Source organism: Schistocerca piceifrons, chromosome 7, assembly GCF_021461385.2.
Source record: "Schistocerca piceifrons isolate TAMUIC-IGC-003096 chromosome 7, iqSchPice1.1, whole genome shotgun sequence".
Lineage (NCBI taxonomy): Eukaryota > Metazoa > Arthropoda > Insecta > Orthoptera > Acrididae > Schistocerca > Schistocerca piceifrons.
The window spans coordinates 172,206,229-172,227,318 of record NC_060144.1 but is presented as its reverse complement, the minus strand read 5'-3'; the positions used below and the strand labels follow the sequence as shown (position 1 = coordinate 172,227,318).

General features: G+C 43.2%; 1 protein-coding gene across 1 annotated transcript in view; it reads right to left on the bottom strand.

The window, feature by feature from the left end:
- The window catches only part of LOC124805532 (O-acyltransferase like protein-like), a 370,573-nt gene that overhangs the window by 46,739 nt on the left and 302,744 nt on the right, over window positions 1-21,090 (bottom strand). The window contains exons 9-12 of the mRNA XM_047266101.1: window positions 20,446-20,630; window positions 9,139-9,286; window positions 4,323-4,506; window positions 256-398 (exon numbers count right to left, since the gene is read on the bottom strand). Of these exons, the coding sequence (XP_047122057.1) occupies window positions 256-398; window positions 4,323-4,506; window positions 9,139-9,286; window positions 20,446-20,630 (660 nt within the window). The remainder of the gene's footprint in view (window positions 1-255; window positions 399-4,322; window positions 4,507-9,138; window positions 9,287-20,445; window positions 20,631-21,090) is intronic.

The window sequence follows — 21,090 nt, the reverse complement described above, 5'->3', positions numbered from 1 at the left end:
AATTAAAGATGTGAACAGTTGCAGGGTAAACTTTCCTGGCAGGACAATCAGCTGCTTTGCGCCCTGCGAGCAGGGATGTGTCAGCAGCACGGCTCCAGCACACATTTCCCCTAACTAAAGACCCTCAAGATTATCTGATACATCACATCGTAGTGTACTGCCACATTCCACATTACAGTATAGGATCCATGCAAGAAGTAACAAACCAAACATAAATAAATAGCATTCTCTACGTTTTACCGACAAACAACTCACCACGTGGATGTGTGACAGGTATTCCGGTGACCTCGCAGATGCGTAATGGACCATCTGCGCGACGGAGTGGGTCAGGTAGAGGCAGTAGGTGAGGCGACTCGGCACGCGGAACACGGGATGCGACAGGATGCCGTCCACCAGTCCTGCAACCACAGGCGACGTCACTCTGCAGGTGGCTATTGTCTGCCCTCTAACCGCTGCTGCCAGCTGCGTTTCTAAATCATTTTAACGTCTTCCCATGAAGGAGCAAAACGATGTCCGTTGCCCAAGAACTAACGCTACGACACAGTATGCCCTTGTTGTACTACATTTTCTTCTAGTGCGCTCGAATTTTCAGCATGCAAACCTTAAGCCAGATATTATAGCAGGCGAACGTCAATGTTTTCCTACTTCGAAGTTAAATTTCTTTCACTTTACTTGTTCAACTAAGGTGCTGTTTGTTAGACCTGCTCTGATAGCCAGTTGGACATTACATGAGCGAAATAAAAGAAAGAACAGTGGAAGACAAAGAGAGTTACCCATGATCGGCAAATAAATACACAGAACACCTCATAACAGTGTTATTGTGAAGGAAGTTTCCCATTACCGTCATAAGACACATTGAGAGACGCCAAGTGTGTGGCAGTGAGGACATATGGGGAGTGGAAAGTTAAAAACCAATCCTTTTTTTATAGTACTTCCTTCATCTGCAAACTATGGTTATGATTATTTCTGCTTTCAGCTTTGTTGTTAAGAGGAACGATGCAGTGCCTCATATACAGTGCCCCTTGTACAACTGATGATTGTACGTATTCGCAACTGCATGTTTTGGTACCACTTGACGTATCACATACTTTCCACAATCTTCGTGTTTTCAAACTATTTTACCAGGAGTAACACGTAAATGCGTTGTTTATTCAATATAGTAGTAGTGGAAAATGAAGTATGAACCATCCGAAGCTACAGACACATATGATGTTTCATTCTTTGTATACTATCATAGTCATATGGCTATTAAAAGATTGTTTTAGACAACAGTTTCACTACCCTTTACGCTCATCTTAGCTGCAATGCAGTGATACTACCGATTGACGCTGGTAGTGGATAAAGCTATCCCATAACGTCAGACACATCCTTAGTGGGAAGAAAAAAGAAAAGAAGATAGTGTTGCATGACGCGTGGTGCAACATTAACTGTACCGCTGGAAGAACACGTCTTCCTCGTGTTGCATGAACAGCTCGATGGTCTTCTTGATGTATCTTGCACTTTTCGATGTTCCCTCAGTGAATTCGATAGCTTCGTTGCCATTGTAGGCTATGTCTTCCGACAACTCAGTACTTCGCTGCCAATACTGATAGTTCCTGCTTATCTGGGGGACACACTACTCACAAAAGACCTACGCAGACTCCTAAACAGAATCTGCCCTCATAACGAGACTGAAAATTACATCACTGATACAACCAGTTCTCTCACTGCACCACCACAAGAAGACTGCACGGTTTGTGAGAGGAAGTTTGTCTAGCTGTACGCTTTTTCGTAATTCAGTTTTGAACAAACGCTTCCTGATGGTCCTGAGTGACGCTTTTGATGCTACATTAGTCCTGACTTGTACTCCAGTAGCAATGTGATCGGCAATGGCTGCTCAACTGAGTCCTTGGTGTGAGTATAAATCTGCTTGATGCTGCCTTCCAAAAGATGGACTACAGCCGTGTCCACCTTCCCCTGTCCACTGGCACCAACACTGATACACACGTGACAACCCACAATACAATCAGAACCGAACTCATTGACGTCATCCTAGTTACAAGTACTGATCGCTAAGGAAGCGATGGGCCGAGCAAATCAACCACATCCCTAAGTATTCTTCTTCTTATCCTCCTTTCAGTATAGGAGGGCTATTCGGAAAGTGAGGTCCGAGAGATCACGAAATGGAAACGACACCGAAAATTTGATGAAGCTTTGTATACATGTGTTGAGCAATGTCTCTAGTATGCCTATCGGACGCGTCACATCGCTCTTTTCAATTCAGAGCACACAGTGATCACGTAATGGTGCCTAAAGCAATAGTGGCCCGCATCATATGTGTGTGTCCGTTGAGAGGTTTCGCCTGATTTCATGCAACAGCTTGCTCTGTTCTTTATGGTAGAGGCTAAAACAGAATAGACTATGCTACGCCGTCCTCGCAATTAACCTAGTATGTCGATCCCAACAGCAGGGTACTGTTCCGGCAGATCAAATACAGACTTAGCGTTTTCATGTACAGTGTACGCACAGAATTGCGCACCGAGTCATTGCCTATTTTACCCTCTACTAAATCTGTAGGAAAAGTGGTGTTTCTGTGAATTGCGCGATATTTACTCCACCCAACTACCCTTCAATGATTTATTCATCATAGAACAAGTTCTGAGAGATCAGCTTTCAATGTGCGAAAACTGGGGTGCTTGAGGAACAATTTCCATAAAACATCGAGAACTATTGTTGAACAGAAATGTGACATTTAGAAATGAGATATGAACTCTCTAAACTAGTTATCTCATAAGTAAACTCGCGAGACCTGTTACCAACCTTATTTACGAGGAATAATGTTCTGAAATCCATAAAATATATTTAAAACAGTACAATTTCAACAGTGGAGGCTATTTATGAAATACTGTTAAATATACATTAAATAATTATAGTATAAAATTAAAGTTTGCTTGTATTATGACCTTATGATAAGGTTAAAATCCCCTCTGCAGGAAAAGACATGCATTACGCAAGCAGAGATCTTTATAAACTCATCTCGTTTCGCCGATTAATAATGTACATAAAGAGATAGACTGTGGCACCCAAGTTGATGCCGATAAATTTCTACGAAGCATTCCTATCAGTTCTAGGAAAAAAATGCTAACATCGGACCGACTTCGTAATTCTATGAAGACTTACGGAGCTTAATTACGTTCTAAACGGAGATATGATTAGACGCTAATGTAGTTTGGGAGTACTCCAGGGGAATATTAAAGAGCCAGAATGTCCACGATATACAGAAAGAGTCAGGGAGATAAGTACATTCTTTGAAGGGTGATAGTATTGAGAATTCTGAACAAAAAGCTTCGAATGAACATTGCCCTTTTCTTAACCTTATTTGACACACATCTGAAAATCACGGTCGTGAGTCATATGCCCTTCTTCACCAGCACTGATATGCGACTACAACCAAAGTGACATTAGGCAACGTAGTGTTACTTGTCATAAATAATGTCAGGGGGAGAAGCTAGATTGACCAGAGAATTTAGTTTCACCCGCGTCTCTGGGAGGAACGTCCCGCCCACATTTTACATTCATTTGCTCAAATAAGAGTGAGCTGTCTACAAGCAGCAGCTGTCTACAAGAGCGGCAAAATTGTTTGCAGTTGACGGTGGACTTTTTGAACATGTTTTGTGAGGAAATGTATACAATTGGACAAAACGTTTGCTCTGTTCTCCACTGTTTTATTTAGTTTGCTCGAAAACTATTAAGAAAAGGAGATACGTTCATTTGAGATTTTGTGTTTAGAATTACTAATACTATCACCAATCAAAGCGTGTTCATTTCCTCCTGACTCACCATGTATGTAAACAATGTAACGGCTAACGACGAAAGCTCCAAAGGGAAATAACAATACGAGAACTTTTTAGAGAAATTCAAAAAGAACTGCAAAGGATCGATGACTGGTGCACGAAACGCAGTTTTCGCTTATTATAGAAAAATGTAAAGTGTTGCAAAAAGACACATTACGGATTAGCTACACAAATGGTGATTAATCACTGGAAAACCGAACAAAATGTAGCAAGCAGATGCCAGAGTGAGATCAATTGAAAAACAAGCCTAAGCAAATGTAATTTATCCAGGAGCGACTAGGAAGTATATCTCGTGGGTCTGTAATCCTCTCCAGGTAAGACTGAAAGCCCGGAGAGATAGACTATCGAGAGGAGGGCGGTGCGTTTCGCCACTGGGACATGTAGTAAGAGATAGAGAGCGTCACGAATCACTTTCCGTTTGACATTTTCAACTGGGTATGACGTAAAATCAGACAAATTCCAGCTCTTAATGGTTTGTAGGCCACTCACCAGCTTGTCCCATGGCGCATGCAGTGATGAGCATACCGACGCCAACAGCGTAGACAGGTCTGTGCAGGCCGGCGTAGGCAGCGGCCATCCACGGCGGCAGCGATAGCGCCGGCTGGTACAGCAGCCAACCCACGGAAACCACGCCCAGAGAGGATAGCATTGTCAGTGGGTACAGGGACAGTACCTGCAGAAACACATATTGCTTTCAGTGTAGGAGCAAGTGTAGTGGCAAGGACGGGTCTGTGCAGCCTGGCAACTGAATCCCAAACTGGTACAGCATCCAGCGTTAGATACTGTGCCAAAGTGAGGACACCAGCGCCACCTAGTACTATTATAGTGCCTCCAGCAGCACATGTGCACGTCACGGCATCTCAGTCTCAACAGTGGTGAAGGGTCAGTGCAGAAAGGACCCATCTGAAAGGTCAGGTTGATGCCAATAATGCAGAAAACACGTTTTTTGGCCTGTGTGGGCAGTGGGAACCTATGACAACAGCAGCTTTAGCCTCACGTGGTACAAAAGCCACCCTATAGATAGAAACCAATTAGGGATGCCACCTGGAACCTCCAATAACATACACGGCTGTTGGAGAACGACAACAGTGTTAGCAGTTAAGATAACCTGGTGCAGGCTGGCGTAGGTAGCAGTGACCCATGGGGCGGGCTGGAACAAAAACTATCTGGGACGTGCCAATCTGATTTAGGACCGAAGCACCAATGAATACCATGACACCACTTACAAGGACGACATGGCTGGAAGAGCAGACTGGCATCAGCAGTGAAGACAAGTCTGTGCAGACTAGTGTGTGCAAAATTTTCCCAAGTTGGCATTTTAGCCCCTGCTGGTTCTGCAGCCAATTTTCAGACACTAATCGATTTAGTACAGCATCGCCAGTGGCCACCAGTTAATTCCTGGAGAAAGGTACATATCTGTCACAGCAGGCCGATGCCAGCGATGAACATTATTTGCTGCACCTTACTACACCATCAGTTCTAGCACCAGCTTGAACAGCAATCAGCCTGCTTACATCCCTTCCAATGAGGACAACAGCAGCAGACGGTACCAGGATATCACCTGCTCAAATGCACATATCTGTCTGAGTTAATCGATACCGGTGATGATCAGAGTCCGATGTCAGCAGCAACAATGCATGACAGCAGCGATTATAGCCCCCGCCAGTACAACAAACTGCATGCAGAGACCGCCTCCAATGAGGGCAACGTCACCAGCAGGTATCTGGGCACTTCTTCAATAAAACAGGTGCTTTTCTAAGTAGGACTACTGCTTTTCAGAACAGGACTATATGAGTCGCACAGACAGGTCAGTGGAGGCTGGCAATGACAGCAGCCTATTCAGCTTAAGCTGGTACCACAGACAACCTGCAGATATGAACTCCATTTAAGACAGTGTCAATGGGTTGCAGAACAGTACTTGTTAGTACATGGGTAACAGAGCAGCTGTGTAAGCTGGCGTTGGGAACTTCAGCTGCAGCTAGTACTGCAGTAAGCTTACGGATATCAACTGATTTATCTCCAGGATAAAAATACGTACATGTGTCATGGCTGGCTAATGACGGCAATGATGACTCAGATCTCTCTCAGGCTGGTGTCATCAACATCCCATGACAGCACGAACTCTAGTCCTAGTCGGTACAGCAACCAGCCAGCAAACACCAACACTATTAAAGATAGCAACGCCAGCAAGTATCCGGGCAGCATGTGCAAGCACTTACAAACGTCTATCTTACCAAGACAATGACAGTAGAGAAGACAATAATAGTAGGGAAGACAGAGTAGGAAGGCAGCCACAGGCAACAATATCCAGGTGCCAAGGCAGCCAGTGTGTGGGTATTTACCCCGTAAAGAGCAGCAATGCCTGTGGGTACCAGAGCAGCACCTGCAGCTAAGACACGGCCAAAATTAATGGCACTCGCACATTTCTGCAGGCTAGCGTTGGCACTACACCTCTTTGTGGCAACTCCAGGGTCGGCTGGTACTGCTGCTATTCTGTAGATACCCATCCTCATTTAGGACAACAGCCTGAGACACTACCAGGATCGTAGCTAGAGGCAAACACTTGGCTGTCAGAGAAGACGGATGCAAGCAGCGAAAATATGTCTGACTGGCATATGTATTCATTTGGTTCCCCATAGTCAGCTGTAGCCTCAGTTGCAACCAGTGCTCATATATCAGCTACTGTGAGGTCAGTAGCGCAAACAGATTCCAGGATAGTATCAGCTTGTACACAAAGGATGAGCAGAGGTGCACAAATCACCTAAATAACGCCACTGCAAATCATCAGCCTTTCTCCTGGTGATTTCTTTTGATGTCTGTATCAGTTATTTAATGAAAGTTTTAATACCATAACACACGAAGTGTTTTAGAAGATGAGTGAAAAGACAAATTGAAGCTTAGATATTAAGTTAGTAAATCACAATAATCGATGTTATAAATGAAGGTATGGGCTTTTACCGATATGATTTACATAATCGCTATCGACAAAGAGAGACATTTATATGTACCTACTCATAACGAGAAGTGTGATATAAAGTGCGTAGAAAGTAACAGAAGTTTCAAACGAAATCTCGAGACGAGGTGGTTTAGTAGTTGGAACGCAGGAGAGTCATTCGTGTTCGTGGTACTCAGAATCCAAACTGCTCATTCTGGTTTTGATTTCCAGCGGTTTCTGTAATTCGACTCTCGCGAAGGCCGAATGGTAATTTTGAAGAATGTACAGTCAAGTTCTGTTTCCCTTCTTTCTCTATTTAACCCATTGATTTGTCACTTATGACCTCATAGTCGATGGGCTCAATCCTAATCTTACTTCCTTATGTTTCTTCCTTCCGCCCCCCCCCCCCCATCCCCCACTCCTCTATCCCTTCCGTTCCCCCGTCCACCACCCCACCCTCTGCACCTCGCCAACCGCTGACGTATAAAATGTTTTCTTCCACCAGGATTAGAAGTGACTATTTCCCAGACGGACACCACCCCATAAGACTGTGTTATCGACTCTTCTTTTAATTCTTTTGATGGGTCGCCTTCCTCCCCTACAGCCCGTTCTCACTCACGTCATCAAATCATGTCCTTCCCGGCGGTGTCAGGGATTTTCTCTGCCTCGTGATGACTGGGTGTTGTGTGCTGTCCTTAGGTTAGTTAGGTTTAAGTAGTTCTAAGTTCTAGGGGACTGATGACATAGATGTTAAGTCCCATAGTGCTCAGAGCCATTTGAACCGTTTTTTGAAATCATGTCCAGATTTTGGAGGTTTCTCCACAGTATTTACCACATGTGACGTCGGCGTGGTTGAAAAGAAAAATGGAGTTGACCAAAAATTAACGTCCTACTCGAGGGAAAATATTCTTTTGAAAGATAAACTGAAATAAAGAAGTTTATGTCCTGTTTACTCTCACACCCAAACTGACATTTCGTCTTCCAGAAAACAAAACAAAAGTTCTCGGCTCTACCTTGGATCTTCTTCCTAAAGGACTACGAAAGATTCCGCTCTCAAAGATATAAGCTTCACTTGAAAATCTAAATAGTGTTCTTCCTAACTGAAAGAAAGGTCTTCATCCAAACACCAGAAATGAAAAATATTTCTTCCGACCGCTAGAATTAGCTTCTAATGGAATTAAAACTCTTCTCTCAAGTTAAGTGTGGGCCAGCCGCGGTGGCCGAGTGGTTCTAGGCGCTTCAGTCCGGAACCGCGCGACTGCTACGGTTGCAGGTTCGAATCCAGCCTTGTGCATGGATGTGTGTGATGTCCTTAGGTTAGTTAGGTTTAAGTAGTTCTAAGTTGTAGGGGACTAATGACCTCAGATGTTAAGTCCCATAGAGCTCAGAGTCATTTGAACCATTTTCTCAAGTCAAGTGTAAAGTTTGCTGGAAACTAAGATTCCTCCTCGGAGAGCCTGAAAAGTCACTTTTAGAGTATGATTACTACATGAAGATAAAGCAATAGAATGAAGGTCTGAGAAATGCTACTGATTTACTTAGCTGAGTAAGGTGATATCATCCGGACACCTGTTATTGGACGTTAGTAGGAGGTGTGTCCACACGTCTTCTTTATGACGGCTTGGGCTCTTCTGGGGACACTTTCAATGAAGTTTCCGAATGTTTGTAGAGGAACTTCCACTGGATCTCCACAGGGTACAGAGTGATTGATCACACCAGTTCATTCGCCTCCAGTCGTCCTCAGTCCCGTAGCATCGCTCTTTACACAGCCTCAAGCATTGCTTAGGACTGACTACAGGAATGTGAGACTTATGAGGAGCTGCTCGACCAACGTATCCCATTCCTTTCAACTCCCTAAGCACATTCAGTGTGCTGGCTAAGACGTTGGTAACACTTTGGAGCACACGAGTGATTTCTTCCACTCATTTTATGCGATCTTTTTATCATCACCCTTATCAGTACTCGACAGTCCCTGTCCGACTCCACTACACCGAACCCAGGGTTGTTGTGCGGTTCGGCCCCCAGTGGACACTGCCCGGGAACGTCTCATACCAGACGAGTGTAGCCCCAATGTTTGCGTAATACAGTAATTTGTACGCGTACGTGGAGAAAGTGTTTGCGCAGCAATCGTCGACATTGTGTAACTGAGGCGGAATAAGGGGAACCAGCACGCATTCGCCGAGGCAGATGGAAAACCGGCTGGCCAGCACACCGCACCTCCGCCGGGCGGATTCGTGCCGCGGACCGTCACATCTTCTCGGTTGGGAAGCAGCGCGTTGGACCGCGCGGCTAGCCGGGCGGGCGTGAAGGTAGGTACTTGACACTGGGGTATAACAGAAGCCGCTGCCAGCGTGACGTCAGAATACTCACGGCAGGCGGCGACTCCCGCTCGTTGGAGGCCCTGAGGCGGTGCAGCCAGCAGCCGAACAGCAGGCCCACCACGAAGGCGCCGGCGCGGCAGTGCGTAGTCACGTATGCCTCCAGGTACGTGCGCGTGGTCGTGTTGTTGCCCAGAGTCCTGTGGGAAAGCCAACAGGTGTCCGCTGATCGCGTGTGTCTCACGGGTTGATGCTCACACCATGTGCTCAGTTGCCCATACATACGAGGACTATTAAATGAGTACACTGCTATGAATAAATAAGAACTGAAAAAAAATTAATTTTGCGACACATTTATCTTCTAGGGATACACAACTATCACGCCATTCTATCCCTTTTTCTACACCTCGAAGTAATAAGAACAGTAATGTCTCTCCCCACGGACCGTGTATTCGAACGTCAGCGTTGAGCATGCCGAGTTCAACATATTGTTGAACGCTGGGAAACGATGCTGTTTGTGAACGCAGTATGTGTATCTCATTGTGGTATATGCCATCACAGCGTGCTCCAGTGGAAGTTATCGGCTGTATCTGGCTTGCAAATTACGCAGTTTGTTTACGAAATGGAATGGCGTAAAATTCCTGCGCCAGCTCTATTGAAACGCTGCCAGAGGTGACACACGGAAAAGAAACTTTTTCAAAGTTACCCAGAAAAATAGAATCGCCAAAATCGTTGAGGTAGATAGAAGAATAGCTATAACATACATAAATAAAAAATTAAAAATATTACCGAAGGTGGCAGATAGTGCGAACTGGTGCCCCTTTCAGATACTATACGCAAAAAAATGAATTTTTTTTCTTTCACGTTATGAGGATGACAGGAAGCAGTTTATCAAGAAAAATTATAGAGAAACTTTGGAACATGAAGCAATAAGTGTGTTGCATAAAGGAAATCAATGAGAATATGAAAGAACTGGAATTAGCCCTAGACGATTTGCAAAGCAAAACAGAAAATTTAAAGAAACTAAAAAATAGAGGAACGACAAGTAATAAGAAGAGTGTTTATTGTTGAGGAAAGACAGAACAGATCAGGACGAATTAAGAGATACTGGGCAGTTCGGAATCAAAGCCTATTGATGATGACTAGAAAATGTTTGACTGAAGTGGATCAATGAGGCCGTAAAAGTTGAAAAAGAAGAAAATGCACATTTCATAACTTGTCCATGCTAGTTATGTTGTTCTGTCTGCAGTACACATAAATAAGAACTTTAATATCTATGAACATGTTGTAAGATTCAAATGGCTCAAATCACTATGAGACTTAACATCTGAGGTCATCAGTCCCCTAGAGTTAGAACTACGTAAAGCTAACTAACCTAAGGACATCACACACATCCATGCCTGAGGCAGGATTCGAACCTGTGACCGTAGCAGCAGCGCGATTCCGGACTTTTTTTTAAAAAAAATTTTATTTTTATTTTATTTTATTAGTTTTTTATTACAGAGGCCAACCGGCTCTCTGACGGACTGAAGCGCCTAGAACAGCTCGGCCACAGCGGCCGGCGAACGTGTTGTAAAACAGAACAGAAAGTTCCGTATACAGTCAGTAAGGGTATCAGATTACAAAATTTCCATTACAGTTAGTGTGATATAGACTTAGAATTGTCTTCGATGTAAGCCCTCTTGTAAATAAAACCAGTTGAGAGAGCGAGAGAGAGAGAGAGAGAGAGAGAGAGAGAGAGTACACTTATATTTACATAACATCGAATATTGCAGAATATACGTGTATTGAATTAATAAGAAAGTCTCAGAATTTATTAAAAACACGAACGTGAGTAAAGAAATTTTAATGTAGTGGAATGCGAACCTGCGACACAGCACGCACCAGTTTTAACTCCGCATCTCTATTTATTATGCTACACTGAACTTCCATATGATGCGACATTGTCTTGAACGTTGGTATCTTCTGCAGGCTTTAATCAAGAAATGTTACTAATTACATGCAACTATGACAAATCGTAGCAAAAAATAAGTGTTTTTGATTGATCTTCAATACGCCTTTGTCTTGAAACAGAATACTTTCATAGCACGCAAGTTACAGTTCGAAAATTGTTGGTCTAATTTCAAATGCACGTTCCGAATATCTGTCATGCAGGATACGCTCTATACGTTCGGAAACTCTCCACAACGTGCTTTTTCCAAACTATGACGCCACATATTTGGCACGCTCAATTTTGACGGTCGAATGCATGGTCCCTGTGCCGACGCCTTGAAAGCTTCCCGATATAGGTGGACAGTCGTCTGTTATTAGGCTTCGTTCACGCCATGTAACCAAGCACGCATCTATGAGCAAATGTCTGTCTCAAGGAACAGCCCACTACAGTAGTTTATCTTCGGATGGGAACCATCAGGTATGTCTTAAGCAAGTCCCCTAACTCTGTGGTGATCGAGTCAACAGAAATGTTTGGCAGGCAGAATCGGTTAGCTAGATCAACGTGATGAGTTATCAGAAACCGCAAAGTACGTTCTTCCGCTCAGTTCCGTGAGGACATGCCGATCGGTTTGGTATAGATGCCGTGTCTCTTGATAAGCAAATGACTGCACTGAAACGTCCACCTTCTGAATTATAGTGATATGGTTCCTTACTTCCACTGCATTGCATACTGGCACTTTGTGGAGCATCATATTTGTTTACGCGAGATACTTTGTAGTCGTATTATACCAGGACAAAATTAGTTCTTCAGCCGAGTTCACAGATTCGTTGCAGCAAGTACGAATCAGTACCCAGTTTCTTTACAGTTATCCGGACCTGTAAGTTGTCTCACTGCTTTTACACCCCTTAAATACAATAATGGATATTAATGTGAATATCATAGGTTGATTTTCCTCTTCTTTTGTATTTGTATGGCCATGTAAAATCAAGTGATCCGTTGAAGGATTACTTTAGGTGAAATATGTGTCTCTTGTATTCATTTTAAGAACGCTAGGCATTCAGTATTCATATCATTTGGAATATTTACGGATTTCCGTGATCTTTATTCAACCATGACACGTGTTTGATTAAGAACAAAATTCTCGTATGAGCTACATTTTGATTTCACTTTATTTCAAAAAGAGAGAGAATATACTGCATTCAGCATTGTGGTGCTTAGTACTTTTAATTAGCAGTAAAACTTCAAGAGATGTGGTTTAGGGACACTATCTCTAACTTTTTCACTATAATAGGTGTTGAGGAATACAGAGTGCAAACACCGTTGAATTGTACGAACTGCAGCTATAAGACGTAATTGACAGACAAATATAGCGACTTTGCTAGATCAGATCCACTGTAAGGACTATGATTTCAGATGTATCTTGATTTAGTTTTATTTAAACCTGCCTTTAATTATTTAACACGTTATAACAATATTCCTTTTCTCTAGGAAATCCAAACAACCTTTATTCAGTTATGAGTCAGATTTCATATGAAAGGGTATGTTTCAGAGCAATAAAGTTTCTTCTGAACTCACAGGTTAAAGTATAAAGTAGTTACAGGCTTTCGACTTACTTCTGATGACGATAATCTCTCATTTGAGCAGATTTTTTTACGTGAGAGCCATTTCATAATTTTTGGGAACAAGGAAAAAACCAGGGAACTAGGTTCTGTAGATACGGAATCTGTGTCAATTATTCAGTACACAATCTACGTAATCCTGAGGTGATGATTCCAAATTGAACATGTGTCGTCGTGATGAGACAGCACTTCTTTCTTCGCTAAATGGATTGATGTCTCCTTCAGTCTCTTGTCTATGTGGTACAATATCTAACTATAATATTCTCTAATTATCGTTTTTACCAAACAAAGCACAAAGTACAGCATTTAATTATCTTCATTCACCTTTAGGCGTAACCATCCCATTCATTTAGTGACCTTATTGTCATCGTAATGTGTCTCTGGAGAGAACTGAAATGCTGTTCTTTGAGAATTGTTCATTACACCATTCCTTCAATCTCACTAGATTCATATTCGCTTCACATACAGATGCACTTGCCCGGATAACTACAAAGAAGTTCAGAATTCTGCGATCGAAAAGATTTACTATTTTAAGAACGATAGAAACGTAACAAATTTTTATGCGTATTATGATCTGACGTTGGTACTTTCAGACCGGGTTTTGTGTCACTGGAATTGCTTTATTAATCGTGAATGACATTTTATCCAAATTTCCAGCAGTCATCAATATCTATGGCGGAGAAATGTTACAGGAAAAAGTATTAACAGGTAAGTTTTTTACTAGCCAATAGTTTCCAAAAGATCCATTACAGATTTCTGATTCCTCGTAGTTACTGTTTTACCTGTACGTATTCTAAAATTTGTTAATTTCCTTGTTTTTTTTTTAAGTTTAATCTCTCACTGGAATTCTTGGGTCTTTTGATTAGTGGCTTTACAGTCATGTATTTAAGAATTGTAATTACGATTTAGTACGATAATATACGAGGGTTGGAACTTAAATAGTGGCAACTGTTTACTCACAACCGATACAGAAGACTTACATGTTTGCACCTGTTCCTGTCTTTCAAAGTAGTCAGCAGTATTGTGTAGAACCCGTTGCCAGCGATATGGAAGGGGTAGTATACCTTTAGCAGAGCCTGTTCTGTTGACGGTGCGAATGGAGCGGCCTACTGCCTGTCGGAGCTCTGGAACAGTTCTGAAGCGAGTGCCACGAAGTGGTTCCTTCATCTTCGGAAACAAAACAGTCACAAGGACTTAAGTCCGGGGAGTATGGTGGATGGAATAGTACTTCCCAGTCCCATCGACCTAACAGAGCAGTCACAGCTTGCGCTGTATGCTCCCGCGCATTGTCGTGCAAAATGATGGGCGGGTTACGCAACAACTGTCGCCGCTTCTTTCGCAAAGCTGGTCGCAGGTGATGCTCCAAAAACGAATAGTAATGCGACTTAAGTCCTAGTGACTTTGATCTGATTCCGAAGTACACCGTTCCATTCGCACTATCAACAGAACAGGCTCTGGTAACGGTATACTACGCCTTGCACATCGCTCGCAACGGGTTCTACACATTGCTGGTGACTACTCTGAAGGACAGTAACAGGTGAAACCATGTAAATCTTTTTTATCGGTTGTGAATTAATAGTTTCCACTATTTAAGTTCCAACCATCGTAGAACCATGTTTAACAAGTAGGAATTCAAAATGGTTCAAATGGCTCTGAGCACTATGGGTCTTAACTTCTCAGGTCATCAGTCCCCTAGCACTTAGAACTACCTAAACCTAACTAACCTAAGGACATCACACACATCCATGCCCGTGGCAGGATTCGAATCCGCGACCGTAGCGGTCGCGCGGTTCCAGACTGAAGCGCCTAGAACCGCTCGGCCACTCCGGCCGGCGTAGGAATTCAAAAAGGATTTATGATTATACAGTGGCACCAGTGAAGAGACGATTGTCCTAGTTATTCGAGAATAAAAATGTTTTACATGTTTGTGTTTCATACTTGCAGACAATTTAACGGTGCTACACGTACAGTATGATTGAACCAATCTGTTCACTTCAGTTATGCCCCGAACCACTTAACATATAGCAATTCTGGTTCCACCCACATGAATTGAGGAAACGTTGTCTCTTAATATTGTATACTCTCATTTCATAAGTGTATTAATTGCGTTAAAGAGATACCGGTAGACATTTCATTTATTCAAGTGGAACAATAATAGTGTCGGCTACTAGTATCGTATAGGGAGCGATCAAAAAGTTTCTGTTCGAACGCCATACAGTACAGAATCTTTACTGCAATTACACAAAAATGCCGTGAACATTGATGCCATCGGTCTACCGACGCACTATGTTGAAAATATCAAAGCACGTACCTGACTTCTGCACAGCATTGTCCGACAGGAATCGTCAACCATCCAGAGCCTTTTTTAAGGGATCGAAGGCACGATAATCGCGTGGGAATACCGCAGGGCTATAGGGTAGTTTCTCGAGTGTCTCCCAATTGAGGTGGCGAAACTTCCGCGTAACGCATTTGCGATATAGAGACGTGCGCTATCATGAAGCAGCAGGAAAACTCTGGGTTTCAACAGACATGCTGCCCCATATACATTCTTCATTCTCTTCTGGATATGTACTGGTGTCTGTGCTTCGGCAGCCAAGACAGAACGTTGGCGTGTTTGGGTGCATTTCGTAGTAACTTCGCCACAGCTTATGTTTCCACATTTAACGCACACACCACGGAAAGATACGAATACAACACTAATCCCTTGTTGAAGGTTATATAGCAGTATCGTAGTCGCATTGCGCTGCGTATATGCTGCAGCGGAGCCCTCAAAGGGAAACGTCTTGATGGGCCCTCATATTTCTAAAAGGGACAATTCCAGCAGCTTTTAAATAGCCAAAATTTGGCCAGCTGTTTTGAAGAAATTACCATATTCAACTACGGATTTATCCGATTTGAAAATGAAAACAGTTGCTTTCTTATGCAGAAAATCGTATTGTTATAAGAAATTTTCGCGTCAGACTGGTAGGGCGCTCTGGCTTGTCGCAACTAATAGTACTTGCAAAAGTGGAATAGTGGAGAAACGTTTAGCTGAAAACTGAAGCTAATCACTTTTGGCTACATGAGGATGGACTGACACACCAACTGTAGTCAAAATACTTGCATTTAAGAATGATTCAACCGTTATTTACGGCAGCAGTTGTGCTCTTGTTTCTGCTGGAATCCTGGATGAAAGATGCTCGTTAAAAATTAAATGCAATTGTGAAAGATTGAATTGCGATATAAAGACGGCAAATAACTTCGCGTCATGTGTTTGACGTAAGGTGCACGTGTACATTTCGGAATTACTGCAGCAAGAGCAACAAAAATAAAATAAAAAAAATGGCCGCGGACATTTTTCTTTACGCCATCAAGTGTTCGAATGCACACCCTCTATTGCAAACTACGTTTGTCATCACTGGTGCAAGGCAAGCCACTTTTTTTTTTTTTTTTACACGAACTGTAACAGTGCGATATTTTAAATCATCTTGGGTCTCCGGATCTCGTACATAGAATTTATCTTTGAGTCTACCCCACAGAAATATAATGGCATCCTTTCTTTCAGGAGTACTAGTTCTGCAAGATTCGCAGGAGAGCTTCTGTTTGGAAGGTAGGAGACGAGGTACTGGCAGAAGTGAAGCTGTGAAGACGGGGCGTGAGTCGTGCTAGGGTAGCTCAGATGGTAGAGCACTTGCCCGCGAAAGGCAAAGGTCCCGAGTTCGAATCTCGCTCGGGCACAAAGTTTTAATCTGCCAGGAAGTTTCATATCAGCGTACACTCCGCTGTAGAGTGAAAATTTCATTCTAGATAATGGCGTCAGGTTAGGAGAACTTTCAGACCAACTGGGACGCCTTCACGCCGTGGTCAGCGTCCAGCTGGATGAGCGCTATCCGAGCCACAAGCGAATAGTGAGTCGTGCATCCATCATGATGGTACCACATACATCTGTGTAGTGGTGCCTCTTCTTTAGCATAGTCGGTAGCATTTCTATGAGAAATTATGCATATTGTTTACCCGTTTGCATTTATTCAATAAAATAAGAACCAGTCACATAGTCTCCAATAATACCGCACCAAAAAAGTTCAAATTCTTAGCTGAAGAATAATGCGTATCAGCTACCTTCAGCTTTTCATGACTTGTAAAGATCGTTTCATCGGTAAAGAACATTCTTTGAAAAAAGGACCTATTGTACTGATGTCAAACCAAGAACCGAGACGTCGAATTCCTTGCGACTTTTGCAGTCTTGCTTGTTAATCTGTTGGTGAAGTGTCGCATGACAAGGATTGAAGCTATTTGCTCGCAAATGGCAAAAAGTACTTTGCTTACGTGTTCTAGAGGCATTTGAAATTGTCCGGACCTAACATGAGGATTACGAGCAACAGCTGCCAAATTACATACCTCGTTCGTTCTGCTCGTTGCTGTCTTCTTCTTAACCACAGTGTAGAATTCTCGTTTCCTTCCAATAACAGCTTTTGCGTATTTGATGCATTCTTGTTGGATGTCTTTGAGCCTACTAGCTATCCGTTCTCTTCTCGTTCCTTCTGCATTCTTTGTACAAAAGTAGCATATCTAATTCCTCATGGTTTGCCATATGTATTTTTTTGAAAGTAACCAGTATTAGAGACGTGAAGGACACAGGAAGAATAAAAACTAAGTTTGCACTCTGCGCCTTCTTATACCGATACCGCGGTCGTGGCACAGTCTGTTTCCTCCTTATTCGACGTAACATATTTCCTTATTCAGGTATGAAGTCCTGAACTTGCGCAGAAGATAGAAATCAGCTTCATTTTTAAAATGATGAATCCTTAGTTATAAATATTGTACTTACTTCGAAACAAACAATCACATTTGGAAGAATGAAACTCCGCTGAATTCATCTCTTTTAGAAGTAAAGTACTAACAGCAGAAATTACTATAGTACTACTGAAAAAGCGAAGTCTTCCTCATAATTGACGCTCCAGATAATTTGAGATCAACAGCATATCGTAATCAGACTGTATATTGAGCAACGAAAAATATGTTTGAAGTAATACTACTATAATTATCAGTATGTATTCCGTCATACACTGACAATTACTCCTTATTAACTCCATTAGGGCTTGCACATGTGCGTAGCTACTCTGAAATTGACAGTGAAAAATAAACGGTTGTGTGGTTGTGTGTTAATTCGGACTTCCCGCCAATGAACTTTTGAATAATTTGAAATTTTGAACCATTCTCAGCAAAATGTGAGCGCCAACATACAATCTAACGATTACGGAGAGGATGGCCACTATTGTGTCATCCTCATGTTTATCTGAAATGCCTACATTTCCAGCAGTGCAGAAGGATGCAAGAAAAATGCTGAAGATCCGGAAACACTCGTACTCGTGCCCCTCCTTCTACTCCCTATCCTTATCCTACTCCTTATTCTTATAGTCTTATAACCTTATATACTCATATCCATATCCTTCTTCCTCTTCTTAGGTCTTCATCCATCAGGTTGATGAGCAGCAGTTCGCCATGCACTTCTGTTTTCAACGTTCCTCTTGAGAGTAGTGTGGGCGATGCAGCTGGTTTGCTTCTTGATCTGGTTGAGGTATCCTAGTCTCGGACTGGTTCTTATATTTTGCTCTTCTACTGTCCCTTCAATAACACGGTTAATGATAGACCCATGAATACTTTCCATGTTCGATTACCCTCAGGAGACAAAGCTTCTCTTCCTCCACTGTATGGGACACCTCTTCGTTTGATATGTTCTCCACCCAGGAAATCTTGAGCATTCTGCTGTAACGCAACATCTGTAAGGCTGTTATTCCATGTTTTTCTGCTTTTTTTGGTGTCCATGATTCACTTCCATATGGCACCACACTTCAAAGAAACGGAGGATTCTCCTCAGATGTTTGTCTGTGCTGCTGGATGTGAAAAGGTTTCTCCTCTTGTTAAAAGCAGTTTCTATCTTTTTGCTTGGTGGATTAGACTTCCAGTATCTTTCCTTGGCCGTCCGTCTGATGTCTATATGCCGTATGAGCCGCAATTTCTCGTATCTTATTTTCGTTGCCCTTCGCGTAATGTATGTTGGCGGCAGTAAACTCGTTCGGCAGTCAGTCTCAAATGCAGGTTCCATAAATTTTTTCAATAGTGCCACCTTCCTCCAGGGATTCCCATTTGAGTTCCTGTAGCATCTCCGTACACCTAGCGGTAACAACTCTACCAGCCCGACTTTGAATTGCTTAGATGTCTTCCTTCAATACGACCTTGTACAGATCCCAAACACTCGAGCAGTACTCAATAACAGGTCGCACCAGCCTCCTATATGCTGTCTCTTTTACAGATGAACCACTCTTTCCTAAGATTCTCCCAATAAACCGAAGTCGACCATTCACCTTCCCTACTACAGTTCTCACATGCTCGTTCCACCTCATATCGCTTTGCAACGTTACGCTCAGATCCTTAAACGATTTCACTGTGTCAAGCTGGACACTAGTCATACTTTATCCGAATGTCAGAGGTTTCTTCTTCCTACTCATCCACATTAACTTACATTTTTCCACATTTAGGCCTAGCTCCCATTCATCAAACCAACTGGAAATTTTTTCTAAGGCTTTTACTGCAGTAACTCAACTTCGACACCTTACCGTACGAGCGGTTCTAGGTACTTCAATCTGGAACCGCGCGACCGCTATGGTCGCAGGTTGGAATCCTGCCTCGGGCATGGATATATGTGGTGTCCTTAGGTTAGTTAGGTTTAACTAGTTCTAAGTTATAGGGGACTGATGGCCTCAAATGTTAAGTCCCATAGGGCTCAGAGCCATTTGAATCATTTTGAACCTTACCGTGCACCACGGCATCATCAGCAAATAACCGCAGACTGCTGCTTACCCCACCCGCCGATTCATTTACGTATATAGAGAACCACAGCGGGCCTGTCGCGCTTCCCTGGGGCACTCCTGACGATACCCTTGTTTCTGATGAAGACTCGCCATCGAGGACAACACAGCGGGTTCTAAATTATAATTAACAGCTGTCTCCATCGAGGTATATGAACAATACCTGTCAGCAGCTTGAGATTTCAATTAATTATCATTTATTCTAGAGAAGCAGCATGGTCATCAATGGTATCTGTTCTTTCGAGAATTACTTTCTTCATATATATACAGTTAAAGGCTACCCAGACATTGACCTTTGTTTGTGCGAATACGCATGGGTTGCCCGAACTTTCACGGGAATCGTCACCTTAGTATGCGCGAGTAATGAGGAGATGGGCAAATGTATATTAGGTACATTATGTATGTAGATTGTGGACAGTTGGGAATGTGGATCTGAAGGGAAGCGTGCAAGAGATAAGTCCCAGCAGTCGCGCTACTCATCTGTGTCCTCGGTGGCTCCGATGGATAGAGCGTCTGCCATGCAAGCAGGAGATCCTGGGTTCTAGTCCCGATCGGGGAACACATTTTCAGCTGTCCCCATCGAGGTATATCAACAAACCTGTCGGCAGCTGATGGTTTCAATGAATTATCATTTATTCTAGAGAAGCTGCGTAGTCATTAGTGTTATCTGTTCTTTCGAGAACAGTTACTATCTTCATATACACACTGGTTTCTATTACTTAAAAACTCTACACAGCTCACGTGAGTTCTCCTCCTCTCCATTCATATCGCGCTATAAGGGACAGTCAAATGGAAGCGCGACAGGTAGAGGAGGAGGAGTGGGACGTTAATCATTATGAAGAGCGCTGCAGATATGATTGTAGAAGTGACAGGTGTTGCATATTGAGCAGGGCGACATACTGACATTGGAATGCGCTGGCAGGCTCTAGACTTACTGCAGGAGGCCGTGCGGTACTTACGAGGGGTCCGGTATGAAGGTGGGGTCCAGCCCCCTGCAGAAGGTGACGGCGGCGGGGACGGCCGTGGCGAACACCAGCGCGGAGAGGCCAGCGGGCGCTCCGTAGCGGCGCACAGCCAGCAGCAGCCACGGCGCCACAGCGAACAGCTGCATGTCCACCGACACGTACCACGACGGCTCCAGGCACTGCCGGGCACACAGCTCACCTCAGACCTCTTCCCCTCCGTTCATAGGGAGATATAAGAGGCAGTCGAATGAAAATGAGACAGGTAGAAAAAAACTAGTAAACTATTTATTGTTTCAAATGCAATCGCATTAACTGTTAACAGATTTATCCGACTGTCAGACATGGTGGTCAACGCCGTCGCGGAAAAATGTTTGCGGTTGCCTATGGAACCTTATCTGTGGCCAGGCGCGCATTTCTCCGTCCGAAGCAAATCGACGGCCACGAATCTCTTTCTTCAAGGCTCAAAAAACATCGAAATCGTATGTGAAGAGATCATTAATCTATGGAGGACGTGTAAGGGCTACCCAGCGAAACTTCTGAAGCGTTGTCGGAACAACCTTGGCAACATGTCGGCGGGAATTTTGTCGGTGACTCTGCAGAAATTTCTCTGGGAAGCTCTTAGATATCCTCCATATGGTC